Source organism: Parus major, chromosome 1, assembly GCF_001522545.3.
Source record: "Parus major isolate Abel chromosome 1, Parus_major1.1, whole genome shotgun sequence".
Lineage (NCBI taxonomy): Eukaryota > Metazoa > Chordata > Aves > Passeriformes > Paridae > Parus > Parus major.
Window position 1 is genome coordinate 89,682,094 of NC_031768.1, and position 13,765 is coordinate 89,695,858.

The 13,765-nt window shown below is 46.1% G+C and overlaps 1 protein-coding gene across 3 annotated transcripts in view; it reads right to left on the reverse strand.

The window, feature by feature from the left end:
* Positions 1-1,846: 1,846 nt before the first annotated feature.
* The window catches only part of PLA1A (phospholipase A1 member A), a 14,466-nt gene continuing 2,547 nt past the window's right edge, over positions 1,847-13,765 (reverse strand). The window contains exons 3-11 of one of the 3 annotated variants that reach the window (XM_033517322.1): positions 12,676-12,853; positions 11,848-11,956; positions 10,282-10,383; positions 9,383-9,472; positions 8,768-8,935; positions 7,644-7,733; positions 7,083-7,191; positions 3,560-3,724; positions 1,847-2,324 (exon numbers count right to left, since the gene is read on the reverse strand). In XM_033517322.1, the coding sequence (XP_033373213.1) occupies positions 2,243-2,324; positions 3,560-3,724; positions 7,083-7,191; positions 7,644-7,733; positions 8,768-8,935; positions 9,383-9,472; positions 10,282-10,383; positions 11,848-11,956; positions 12,676-12,853 (1,093 nt within the window). In that variant the 3' untranslated portion in view covers positions 1,847-2,242. Of the gene's footprint in view, positions 2,328-3,559; positions 3,725-5,634; positions 6,534-7,082; positions 7,192-7,643; positions 7,734-8,767; positions 8,936-9,382; positions 9,473-10,281; positions 10,384-11,847; positions 11,957-12,675; positions 12,854-13,765 lie in introns of those variants that run through there. The other 2 variants (XM_015635341.3, XM_015635350.3) reach the window with 2 other exon arrangements.

A 13,765-nucleotide genomic window follows, 5' to 3' on the forward strand; every position in this document is an offset into this window, starting at 1 on the left:
GATTATTGAAATAAAAAAGGGAAGAAATTGAGAGTTGGAACAGATGTAGGCAAGAACCCTTTTCTTCGTGCGCTCAAGGGGGCGTGACCTCAGGGTGCACAAACAGCAAATGAAGGAAGGAATGGATACCAAACATCTGCGAAGAGAGCAGCCATTGGTAGGAAGTACAATGCCTTAATGAAAATAATGTAGAGATGGAAGGCTTCTTCCAAGTTCAGCTGCAACAGGATTTGTCTCATGAGCTTTCCCAGCCATTTCCTCAGTCAGGGAATTGGAAGTACCTGTGGAGGAATCCTCTGTCTCACAGAGCCTGGTGCACGCAAGTTGGGAATGGGAGTAGGAGCCTCTCCAGGGCAGGTATTCAGGGAAAGAGCAAGGAATGTTGGTCCTTCCATCAACACAGGGAAGGGTGTCCTTCAGTGCCTCTTGGCACAGACTTGCTCGGACACAGCCATCCTGCCTGTGGGGCTGGCTTTGTATGAGCCCTGGGCTGATGGAGGCAGCCCCACCTGCCCTGCCCTGTCCTGCTCTATTCACACAGGGGCTGTGGCCCAGCATCTGGTTTGGCCTGTCTTGCAAGTCTCAGCTGGGCAAAACCTGTGCCCTTGGGATTGGGCACTCTCACTGAGGGCCTTTGGAGTGGTGAGTATGTGGGATTTGTGATGTACACAGCTCCTTGCACTGCTCACCTTTGCTCCCACAGCAGAGCAGGAGAATGGGGCTAGCCCAGGTCTGGAAATCATCCTGCTCATGATTGTTATCATGCTCTGTCAATACATTCAGCCTGACCTCACTGCCTTTCACAGCTTGGAAATGTCTGCATCAGATTGACATGAGAGCTGCTGGGGTCTCTTCTGCTAAGGAACTGAAATTTACAGTGGCACTGGGTCCATCTGTCGAGGAACTTTATACACCTGCCTGCAGCAGTGAACCAGGCTGGGCTGAATTACACGCTGCCCTTCACTGGTGTCTGCTGAGCTTATATTCCAGCCTTCAACAAGAAGCTCCCGGGAAACTCTTTAATCATGATGCCAACTAACATGGATCTCTCTCAGGTTGTCAGAGTCCAGCTCTATCCCCCTCCCAAGTGTGTGTTGGAGATGGTGTTTGTTAGCTGTCCTTCCAAACAGTCTTGGGCCCCAAATCTTGGATGTGAATTGAAAGCAGGAGCTAATTCTGCTGTGACACTGTCTAGTGGAGCAGGAGTGATGGTTCATGGCAAATGACTTGAGACAATTATTCATGGCAAAAATGCTTTTAGCATGTACCTCACTCCTGAGCATGGAATTCCTGGTACACTTTTCTGTCACTCAATGAGGCCACTACAGGGAACCAGGGAAAATGGTCAAGAGAAGATGTGATTTGTGGGCAGAAATGATAAAAGACTTGTCAACTCTTTAATTTGCATATGTATCATGGTGTGGAATAGGTGTGGGTGTGTTGTTTCTGTGGTCATGCATCCCATTGTAATCTTTCACCAATTATTTCCAGACTTCAACTTCTTTTTCTGGTCTGAACAGCTGTGCTGAGTTTCTGGGACTGTTTCGTGATAGGTGGCCCTGTGGCTACAGTGCTCCATTCTCCTACTACCTTCTATTCTGGGCAGATGGTGAAAGCAGTGCAAAATTGGATGTGACAGCTCTGTGCTGCTCCTGGTGTCTGCTTCACTTCATGTGAGTTTCAGAGAGAATTATGTGCTGTAAAATCAATAGGGTCTCCCTCTTGAAAGCATCTTGTAGATGAGTCTAGTGAGTTTCCCATTGGAGGTCTGACTAAGAATGACTTCTTTCTTCCAAACTTGGACCACACTGTTTCCCCTTGCTGAGGAAAGTGAATACCTCTCACCTTTAATAGAAGATTTCAGGACAGTTTAATATAAAACACTAATACACTAATGAATTATACTAATACAAATACCACTACAAAAAGAGCGATATTGTCCACTCCTTCTTTAATACAGACTCAAACCTTGAGATTAAATGACTTTCCTGTCTCACTTTGCGAGGTGGGTACAGAACCTGGGAGACAAAAATGTCAATCCAGTCTTTCAACTGAAAGATTTTGCTGTAACCAGTTAAGCTTGTATTTGTCAATCTGCCATGCACTTCTTTTCCTTGACATCTTGCCCCTAGTGCAGGGAGTAAAAAACCCATCCAGTTTTATGCTGAAAGTATCATCTGGGAGCAGAGAGCAGCGATAGATCTAGGATTCCTTTCTGGTTCTGCGTATCCTGAAGGCAGAGCTAGGCACAAGCAGTGGGCAGGTCATAGGAGATGTCTGTTTTGCTGGGGAGGGTGAGGATCCAGGGCAGACACGACCTTGTTCTGCTGTGGGAAGAGCACAGAGAAGTCAGGCTGGCTTTGCAAGGGATAGTGAATGGGCTGCTGTGCCCTGGCTGGAAGGGTGTGTATGGGCTCGTGTCCTTCACCTTTCCCTTGATCTCAGCAGCACCACTGTAGCTCTGAGTGCTCCCAGCATAGTGACAGGAGCACAGCTGTGAGTAGTGTCATGGAAGGAATAGGGCTGCAACTCTACAGCTTTCTATCTCTATCAAAGCCAAGTCCAGTGCTTCCAGGGGTGCAGGTTAGAACCTCTTTCAGGCAATGTGCCTTGCTGTCCCATTCATAAGTGATAAAAACACATCCAGCTCTGGAGTGCAAAACATGCTATTAAGGAATAGTCCTTATACTCAAGGGAGTACCTGGTACTTATATAGGAATGCCTTTTTTCTTCTCCTATCTGGGCCTGCTGGATATATTTTTACTGCCTAGAACTTCAGCTTCCCTACTGTCCATCAAAATAGAATCTGAACCTTCTTTGAAGTATCCACTAGCTTGCTTCAGCCTTGAGCCAGCATTACAGAAGCAATGTGGATGGACAGTTTAAGGTGTCGCTATAGACTCAGTTGTTTCTTCCTGCCTGCAAGAACTTTGGATCTGCAAAACTCCTGCCAAGAATGGCATTATGGAGAAGACAATTATCTCTCTCAGGATGAGAAGGACTTGGCTGCTTTTACTCCAGGAAAGGTAACTATGGCTGAAGGTATATACTCTACCATGTCTGACCTAGAAAATGCCAAAATGGTTGTCTACAGCCTTAGTGTTTTGTAAAACTTGCTGTATAAAACACAGAAATATATTATTGGTCTTCCGTTGTCTCATCCTGAAAAATGTTCACTGGTCGTGTTTTAGATGGGGACCCATTGTAAACAGGGAAAGATGGAGAGGGCAAGCAAGGACAGAGGAATAAATTTTAGTTAGTACAAGTTTTTGCCATGATTTGTGACATAAATATCTTCAAGGTGATGTGAGTTGCAGCCCTATTCCTTCCATGACACTACACTTTTATCCTGGGGGAAGAATTTTAGAAAACTCCTATAGAACTACCTTTGTAGCTTTTCTCTTTCACAAATAAAAAATGAGTTACATAGGGACACAGGGGTGATGGGAAAGACCTCTTTATGTGTTTTTCCCTAAATAGGTGGAAAAAGGCATTGCTTCAAACCACAGGCTGCATCCATAGGCTCAGTGTATCCCTGTATGACATTCCTGAGGCTTACCTGCTGTTGAGAGGCAGTGGTGCTACACAGAACTTGCCAACAACAGATGGCTCATCCTTGCTCCAAAAGCGATTCTTGGGGATATACCTCAGGGTCACACTGTTTATCTGGCAGAGGGGAACTCGGTGGGCCAGCAGATGTTTGCCTGTCTCCTGGTCCTTGGGTCTGCAAGGCAGGATGAGAGATTGAGGGAGGTATTCAGTCAATCTGCAGATGCAGTCCACGTGCAGATCCATGGAAACACTGGAGGAATCTGCAGTATTATTGGGAAGCCCTCATGTAATAAAATGGAGTGAGAAGACTCATCTGTCAAAACAAGGCATTGCATGAGTGTCTTCCAGGCTGTCTCTCCATGTTTTATCTCTGTATTCAGGAATATTTCTGTATAAATATATTTCCTTCCATCACCAATTCTTTTTACTGTTGCATATGGATTGAAACACTGCTCAGCTTGCCACTGAAAGGTAAGTAGTAGACAAGTCAACATCTATGAAATGGTGAATGGCATGGATGGGGATGAGTTGTGCATAATTTCTTCCAGTACACAAACTGGGATCCTCAAAGAAAGCTAAGAGGTGGCAGGATCAAAAGAAATGCACAGTGCACAGAGTACCACTCCTTTCAAGCTGTAAAAATCCTTTCTTTGGGATGTTGTGAATGCCAGGAAGTTTACAAGACTGTACAAGTCAAGGGAGGGGGACTGGACAGGTTTGTGGAATACAAAAGCTAGTAAGGATAAAGATCTCTTCTTTGGCTCTGAAAGTGCCTGAGATGTAACTAGACACAGGGAAACTCTTTGGGGAAGTATTGCTACACGCTTACACAGAGATTTTTTTATACTCTTCTCTAGCTACTTGCTTTTGATCATGTCAAAGGTGTGATGCTTAGATAGAGGGACCTTTGTCTGTCCCTATTCTCTTACCCAGGCAATGTGAACTGAGAAATGACAGAGGTTTGGTGATGAGCCAATGACCAGAGCCCAGTGACTTGTGTCCCACAGATCTGTGCTGCCCAGGTATTTTAAGTCCCTTCTATGGAGTCCATCCAGCGGGCCTTACACTTGGTCTACATGGCACCTCCTAGAGCATGGAGATCATTGATTTCCTTGTGCTTGTGAGGAATGATATATGTGCTGGATTGGCACAGTCCCAAAACCAGCTGAGTGACTGTCTGATCAAAAATATGATGGCAGGGAAAGGGGAGAGGTGACAAAAGGGTCAGGAAGAGCCTACAATTCTGCTAACCAAAGTAACTCTCAGGCACAGGCTGACAGCAGCACTCACAGCAGCCAGCCCACAGCAGCACACCCAGTCTCTCCCTTAGACTGCAGCACTAGTTGCTGGGTTTTTTGTGTCTGTGTCTGGCTTGAAGCTGCTAAAAATAAGAAGCATGGCAAAATTGTGTTTATGAAAGTGAATAATGGATAGCAAATGGAGGCCATCTCTCTATGGCACATTGTCCATGGACAGAGGAACTCACTACAGTTAACCATGCTGAAAGAGCCACTCCTGGGACTGATGCTGGGTCCCATCCTGCACAACCTTTGGATGGATTTAGGAGACTTGGCTGGCTTCAGAGGTATGTTTTCTTGGATATGGGGGATGATGCCATGTGATGTGTAAGCACACAGGAGTGCAGCTGGGAAGTGCCCAGCTGTGTAGCAAACTCCTCACTCATCAGGCCCATGTCAGCTACTGAAGCTTGGGGACCTGTCTCTTGGGGCATTCTGAGCAGCATGTGGGGAGGAGTGAGAGTGGAATGGATATGTGGGAGAGGAGACAAGAAGGGCAGTGTGAGGCAAGACACAACCATGTGAGTCCTTTGCTGAAGGTCTGAGACTAGCTGAACACTCCCAAGTAAGTCCCTCTGCGCTTCTGGGAAACTGCAGGATGATTTACATGACAGATCATCTGAGATAAGTCACTGATCGATCAGTGTCTGAACTGTGATGTCAGGATCTATGTTTAGATGCCCATATGATACTCTGAGCTTGACTGCACTGGAAGGCTGAGCTTTGCCTAGAGCAAGAAAATTTGCCCTTTGCTACTAGTGGGAAATAAAAGGGATATCTCCAGTTTTATGCTCTCAAATCTGCAAGTTTATTGCTGTAAGCAAATTTTTCAGTTTAGCCTTGTGCTTCTAAGAAAGGCATTTAATAGAAACACAGCTGCTGTTCCCCCCCGCAGGGCATCTCTGGATAGGTTTCCCTGCTCTAACTCCACTGTCTCATTAAAACCAGAGGGTACAGCAAAGCCTCGGGATTGCCTGCCCGGCTCACTTCCCTGGGCAGCCTTTCCCTCCAGCACTCACATGCCTCCTGCTGGGCTCCCACCAAACCCAGTGTCCGACAGCTGCCAATGGAAGCGCTGCAGGGCTCCTGGTCTGACCTGGCTATTACTATTTCTTCCCTCCTGCATCTGCGGAAAAGACAGATTTGGCTTCCAAACCAGGAGGAGTCGAACAGACTGAGCTCCACCAGGCTGGTGTACAAACCCAAATTGTGCTGCCTGGCTGGAAATCTGTGACCAAGCATCTGTGTCACTCTGGAGAGTACCCTAGAGTGTGGCTTCCCCTTCCCCATTTCTCCCTGCCACCTCCTGGTACCCACAACTGAATCGGCAACACAATTAGCTCCAGGTCACATAGTTTGGCTTAGCAGTAAGGACTGTGTGGGAGCCAGCGCTGGAAGCCCTGTGATCCCAGGGGAGCTGGCTGGGACACTTTAGCAGGCTCTTTTCCTGCTTTCTGTGGAAGCCAGCAGCATGTGCTAGCTGCATCCCAGTCCAGAGCAGTGGGCAAGTAGTAGGAAGTGAGGAAGGCTCTGGGGAACTTCTTGTGGTGCGGAGATCCCCTGGCGACAAGAGCTGTGGAGTCTGATTCTTTAATTCAGACACAGTCTGGTGGAGGGTGGTGCTTTCAAGAGACATCTTCCTGTCTCCACAGTGGATCCTGGTCCCCTGCCCCTTGGTTTTGCCTGTGATGGGAGCGAGAGCATTTCTGCATTACTGCAGAGGCAACAAGCTACGTTCCTGACTGTGCTGAGGTGCACTTGTCTCCTCTTTCCAACTGCTGTCCTCTTGGGCATCAAGAGAAATGTCTAAGCCACCAAGTCCACCTGTCTGGAGCCTCTGGTGGATTGGGGTCTTGTTGTAAGCCACCCCTGTCTGCCAGAGCAGGGCTAATGACTATCTGACAGTGATTGCAGTTTGAAGTGGCGCCAGGTCAGAGTATGGTGTGGAAAAGGAACCAGCATAGCCACACAAAAAGTATGCAAACCTGGGGCTCCAAGAGTGTTCCTACTGCTTTGTGCACTTGGGAAAGATATGGACCCAGTCAGGGTTACTAAGTAGTGGTAGCACATGCCTGATTCTTGAGGGCATTTAAGGAAAATGTGGAGGGACTCAAGAAGCAAGGTTGTGGCTAATCACTCAGGGAAATGCACTGTTGTTGTGCTTTTCCTGGACTAGGATAAACATCCTTATTCATGGAGCTGGGAAAAAGCAGGTAAGAAGCATGCACTCACATGGTGATCTTCGCTGTGTCCTTGGTGCTGTTGCTGCTGAAACTGATCTCAATGCTGGTCACTCTGTTCCTTTTCTTCTGCAAATGGAACTCAACCAGGCTGTGGTGGACTGAGCAAGAAGCAAAGAATGTTGGTGTGAGGATATGTACTACCTGTAGGACCTACCCATGACAAAAGAGTGGCTCTAGCACTCATTCCCTGGCCCCACGAGCAGAAAAGGTTAAACAGACATAAGAAAGAATCAAGTCTCTGTGCTACGTGAGGCACGGGGGTCACGTCTGTACAGCCCAGTGTGAACAAACAGGCATTTTCCATCCTTTGTACTTCAGCCCTGAAACCACATGGCTGTGTTAGATCAGGGTTGTGCCCACACTAACAAATCTGTTGGAAAGGGCTTTATGGAAGGGATGTGCAGGGTCACTGCTCTTCAGTGGTGTGTCTCAGACCCCATGGCACACAGCAGCTGACTCTGATGCGGACTGGAACTCTGATGTGCTGGAACTACCTGGGCTCCTCAGAGGCCAGCACCCTTCTGGCTCATTTTTCTCTCATGCTACTTACCACAGAATGGGGCTGAAGGACTGGTCATTAAAAAAACTTTCACTTCCTGAGGCAGCCTGCTCATGTTGACACCTGCCTGCTCCAGCAGGCCTGTGAAAGGAAATGAAGTCAGTGCAGAGAAAGCCATGAATGACCAAGCAGGAATACAATCAGTCACCTCCTTTCCTGACTCCCCTGTTTTGGTCCCTTTCTTATACCAGTGCAAATCAGAGCAAGTACAAGTTTGTGGTGTCTGTTTGAAAGGTTAACGTTCCCTCAGAAAGTCTCCTCTGGCTACCCCAGGTAATCATCACCAGAGAACCTCTTGGTGGCTTTCTTTTCATTCCTCTGCTAACAAACTGTGCTATCAGTTGCATGTGTGCAAAATGAGCAAGACCAAAGACTGCCAAGTCAGGTAGCTTAGTGCAGATGTAAATGACAGTGCAAACACAAGGGAAATGGAATTCCTTGGTCAAATGAGTAAACCACCAGAACTCATGGCCTGCATCATTGAATAGCTGGCAAAATGGTTTGGTGAGATAGGGAAGAGGTGGCTAATCTGAGAGAACCTATACCAAAAAAAGCCTCTCTTTATGTTCCTCTGGCACCATACTGCAAATAGCACAGAATACACTTCCTTTCCTCATGCCACAGCCCATTTTCAGAAGCCTATTACCTTCTCCCGTCCAAAGACTGGTCATCATCTGGACTAGACCCCATCATCTTTGGGGTGACCATGGCAGAAATTTATGAAAAGGAGGTGACTCAGTAACACTGGATGGTGCAGAAGAATGAGACTGCAGGCTTAAACTAAAATTTTCAGCTGCTTCTCTAAGCAAGACATTTTTTTGAGCTGATTGCCTACTGATTCTGCCAGGCAATTCTGGAAACTCTCTTTCAACAAATATCTGGGCCCTGTTTAAAGATCAGAAATGTTCAAGATTTTACTGTTCTACCTTGTGCAATATATTAGCTTTTAAAATGTGTCTGTAGAAACCTGAAAATGAAACAGCTTCTCACTCTTCCCAAAGAGATCCAAAGCAAATCCTGCTGAGAGAAATGTGGACTGCATCCTGTGCTCTGCACTGACACCATCAAGAATGTATTGTCATCTGCTCAAGGAAGATCTCATGCTGGTACTGTACCTATTCTGGGACAGAAGGACAGGAAGGGTTCTGCACAGTCCAGGCAATGACCATTTAGAAAATCTTGATGACTTGCACAGGGGAACCCCATGATGGGACAGGGATGGTTCAAGGCACTGATGTAGAGATGCACAGCCCGCATGTGATCACAGATCAGGAAGTTATAGCCTGCAAGGAAAAAAATTAACCAGAGACAAGCAGCCATGAGTGTTCCTGTCGGCTTCAGGCTTTTTGCTCATTCCCAAGGAACTAGGAGTGAAGGAACATTCTAAGTAGACACGACTACCAGCATGAAAACAAAAGGCAGCTTTTGTTAGTGCTACCTAAGGGCTTTTTCTAGTAATGTATCATCTCTACTGAAACTAGGGTTTTGTGTCACAGAGAAGCATCACCAAAATCGCTTCTCTTGATGGTGGTGCTGCCAAAACACTTGATCTGTATGTGATTTTATTTTCACCTGCTTCTTGTACTGCTGAGAAGAGATGTGGGCTGTGAACATGTTTGTCTCGCTTTGCTGACTGCCCTGGCTGTAGCAAGAGCTACTTGCCAAACAGCATTTTCACAGGCTGCTAAATAGCCATGAGAGCTCTTTGCTTGGTCAGAGAGTGCTCTTACCTGCAGAGATGAATCGGGGGCATCCTGGCTGATCTTTGCCTCCATTGACAAAGTAATCGATGTGGCCTACAGGAATCCGGATCCCGAAATCTGAAAGGAGGTGAAATTCCACTTCATTCTCAGGCTTGGCTCTTCCTTGGGCTTTACCCCACATGGTGATGACAGGTCCCAATAATTGGTTGAGCATTAGTGGTACTGGAGCCAGCCCTAACGCTGGAGACATCAAGGCCAGATTTCCTGCTTCTACATGTGCAGTTTTGATGCATGGAGAAGAAAATGCTCCAGGCCCTGCCATCAAAATGACTGGAAACTGTGTCTTAACCACCACCTCAGCAGCCCTAGTTCTTGATTCTACGTAAAGGAGAACTAAACTGACTACAGCCTTAATTTGGGATTATGAAGGATAATTAGGAGTTGTGTTGGTAAAGGTTTTCATGGTCTCCAGGCAAAAGGTGTGACTCAAAGGCACCACATTATTCTTTAGCACGTGTTCTGCCTATGTAGATCCTCAGTGCTTTAGAGAAGTTACTCTGTTGTAGCACCAGCTGTTGGTTTGACTCTGTTACTTTCAGAAAGCACTCTCGTGGCACTTTTCTTACATCAGGCGGGAAAAAACCAAATTGAAACCTGACATACAAATTCCCTTCAGGCAATAAAAGTCATGCTGAGCTGGTTCTTCATAAACTCACTCTGCTGCAGCAATCTCCGCCTGTCGGTTGTTTGAAGTGCTCTGGGGCATGAATTGGTCATCAAAGCCTTTCTTAACAAGAAATTTTCTCAGAGTGAGCTTGAATTCATGGTAGTCTGGCAAAAAAGGGACAATGACCTACAGCCCCCTTAGCAATAATGATGTCAGGGGGAACAGAAGCCCAGGCTGAGGAAGAGGGAAGCCAGCTTACTGTCAGCATCAGTATGAATGGCTTCCACAAAGAGGGCATCCCCAGGATCCAGGCGTTCCTCGGGGCTGGCTCTGGTGTACTTAGGGCCTGCAGGATCCAGGGCTGTAAGAAAATCAAACACCTCAACAACAAGTACTCTTCAACCCCTCTCTTTCTTATTTCTGAACCAGTTATTTTTATCAAAAACTTAAAAAATACTGCTAGGCAGAAATAATAAATTATTCCCAGTTCTCAGCAATTAAGCTCCAGAATAATTTCTGCCAGTGCCAGCTTCCACTACAGCTTCCTTGCATTATCCTTGCTGCTCCACACCCTTTCAGCAGAGTTTTAACTCAAGGTTCTAGGCTGTAAAGCCATGACTGAGCTTTAAATAGCTCTGACAGAGTGGGTGCATCGTGTCTCTAGGAGTTTTGGTGAAAGAGAATCAAAGTTTTTAATGCCTTCCCAAATTGTACTGTCATGTGTATCAGCACTACAGTCTGAGAAATGTCACTGGAGATCAGCATTTAGGTGGTGAATTCAGCACCCCAGGCATTAACCAACTCAGGAATTACAGAAGTTTCATACTACCTAACAATTTTAAACCAAAGAGACTTCTGAGCCCTTTCCTCACAAATAAAATTGAGTCTTTAGCAATCATCTACATTTTTGCCTAAAACTTGCTCCTAGAGCAACTTCTGTGGACTCAAAGGAACACAGAGAAGTATCCTTGGCAGTACCAAGAAGCAGATTACTTTTTTTTTTTTTCCCTGAGGTTTATCTTGTTCTCATTTGATGGAAAAATAACACCACAAGACTTTTTTTTTTACTCCCCAGGCAAAAATAGTTTAGGAAGCAGGTTGCTCCAGATGCCATGGAGCTCGCTGGTTTCACAGCTTTGGACTTAGTCTCATTAATTCTTTATGGAGAAGGCAATATCAACAATATACAAATGAGCACATCTGCATTTGTGAGGGGAAAGGGAAGGAGGAAAAGGAGAAGGAAAAAAAACCCTTATTTTCTGTTCTTCCTGTAAATAAAAGCTAAAAGGCTTGCCTTATCACTACAAACTGATGACCACTGGGCTGTCACTGGACCTGCTCTGCTCTTCTTGCCCAAACACAGTAGGACTGTATCCCTTGTCTGTGGGGCCACTACCCACCTCACTGTCCCCTTGGCTCTCAGCTCACATTTTCCTGCAGAGCAGCTCACTCCAGCTGCTCCCCCCGCAATTGCATTGTGGGCTTTAATTCTAAGAACCACATGTATGTGCTGTAATTTGGAAGCAAAGCTTCTGAGTGTTGTGGGCTTTCACTAGTCATGAGGGCTTGTACTTTGTTAAGCTGGCACCAATTTGAAGAGTGTAGCAGAGGTGAAAGGACCTTTTTGCAAATGCTTGTGTTCTTTTGGCAGTGTGGAGGGGGCTGATGTTGGAAAGGTGCTGTCAGAATCTAGGAAGAAACCCATAAGCTTGTATCTAGTGAGCCCTTATGAAATTAAAAGACCACTCTGAATGACTCCTCTTTCTTGCCTCTTTCGCTCTCTCTTGAAGGAGAGGTGAGGACCCCAGGCTCAGTTTGATGGTACCTGTTATCCGTCCCAGGTGACCGCCATGGAAGTGCCCCACCAGGCCCCCGACGTGTGCTCCGAGGCTTACCCCAATGATGTGGATAGATGTCCCTGAGACTCCCAGGGCCTGCAGGGTGACAATAATAAAAACTATTGTTTCTGTAGCAGAAAGGTGAAATACCCTGTCCCAGCCCACACAGCAGCTCTATAACTCTCCTAATGCAGGATTGCTTTTGAAGCGTACAGTGGAAAACCAAATACTTTAGGAAATTATGGATATTGCCCTTATCTGTTTTTCAGAGCCTTTCTTCAGGTCCACAGATGCAAACCCAGCCCTAAACAGATAGGTCAACACTGCAAACATTTAATGGAGACTTTACATGTAGCTGTTAACACAAGGATTCATCACCCTGATTGCAGAAGTCTTGTTCAGCTGTGCTTTGCATGAACAGAACGGGACACATCTGGGTATTTCCACAGAGTGGGAAGTGTATCTGAAGCCCAGAGCAAACATAATATAGCTTCAAATCTCACTTCCTCCAGCTTCCTGGGCAAAATTTATCAGCAGCAGAAGAAGAAGAAGACTGTCCAGTGACTATGGATCTGAGAAAACCCAAGGCAGGCCTTAGGTTTATTCTGAAGAGGCAGCTGACAACTGGGATTTTTTCCAGAAAATGTCAAAACTCAAAAGGAAGAATAAAAATGGTGGCATACTCAAGCCTGGATTGAAAGAGGGAAAACAGAAAAATCTGGAATAAAAAATCCACTTGTCCAACTCCTGGATACAGCATGTTGGGAGCAACTCCCTGGCTGTGCTCCCTGCACTGGAAATGCCCAGTAGCTTACCAGGAGCTTGCTGATGAAGTGTGAGATGGCGAGAGCCAGCTGTGTGACATTTTCCACTGCGGAGGGATAGGCTCCTGTAGACCCGTAAACCCAGTCTACTGCGATCACATTCACCTGGCTGGTGTGCAGTATGGCTCGGACAAGCCCTTCAATCCAGGAAGGTTTGGTACCCAAAGCCCTGTGGAGTCACCAGAGACAGGGGTGTTAGGTGTTCCCCAAGCAGGGCAAGTGCCACTGTGCTGTTCACTGCTGCTGGAGCTTCACATGTCTCAGAGGAGGCTGCCAGACAGAGGCTGAAATTTATTTTGGGTGCCAGACACCCACACCTGGAAATTTTTTTTTGTTGGTGGTGTAATAACACTTTCCAGAATGCTCTGATTCAGGAGGGAATCAGTTATTTTAATGAATGAGATCACGTTTGCAGGGCTCAGGCTGAGATTTCACTCTCTCTGTGGTGATTCGTTCAGCCACCACAGAGACCACCTGGAGCAAGTGTGGTGACTGAGAACACTTGGATCATTCTCTGCTGCCACTGGCAGGAAGTCTTTGGCCAGATCACCTGGTCTTTCACCACTACATTTTCTCATCCCTAGACAACCAAAAAAAAAAAGATAATCTATGCCAAAGAATTCCAGAAAAACCGAGGAGGCTCTGTTCTACCCAGTTTCCCTAATGCCAGCTGGTGAAGAGTGTGCTGTTTCTCTTGAAGGCAACAGCTGTTTTTTCTGAGAAGGCCCTGCAACATCTGCTATGGTTTCATCCTGGTTTTCTATTCACTTTCTATTCAGGCTTTTGAACTTCAAAACAAATAATATTATATGGTTACACCTGACTGAAAAATGGCACAGAAACTTGCAGAATGGTGTCAGTTTAAAAAAAACAAACAAAACAGCTCCAATCCCAGCATTTCAAGAACAGAAGGATAATCTGTCTGCTTCAGATTCAAAATGGCTCATTAATCCAGGCTATTGGGCATGAAATCCAGCAAGACAATTTAAAGGGACAAAAATCTTAAATAAAAGGCTTTTTAAATAAAAAAGTTGAAAAAAGGAAAGAGATAGAAAGATGGGAATGAAGACAGAGAGAGAGA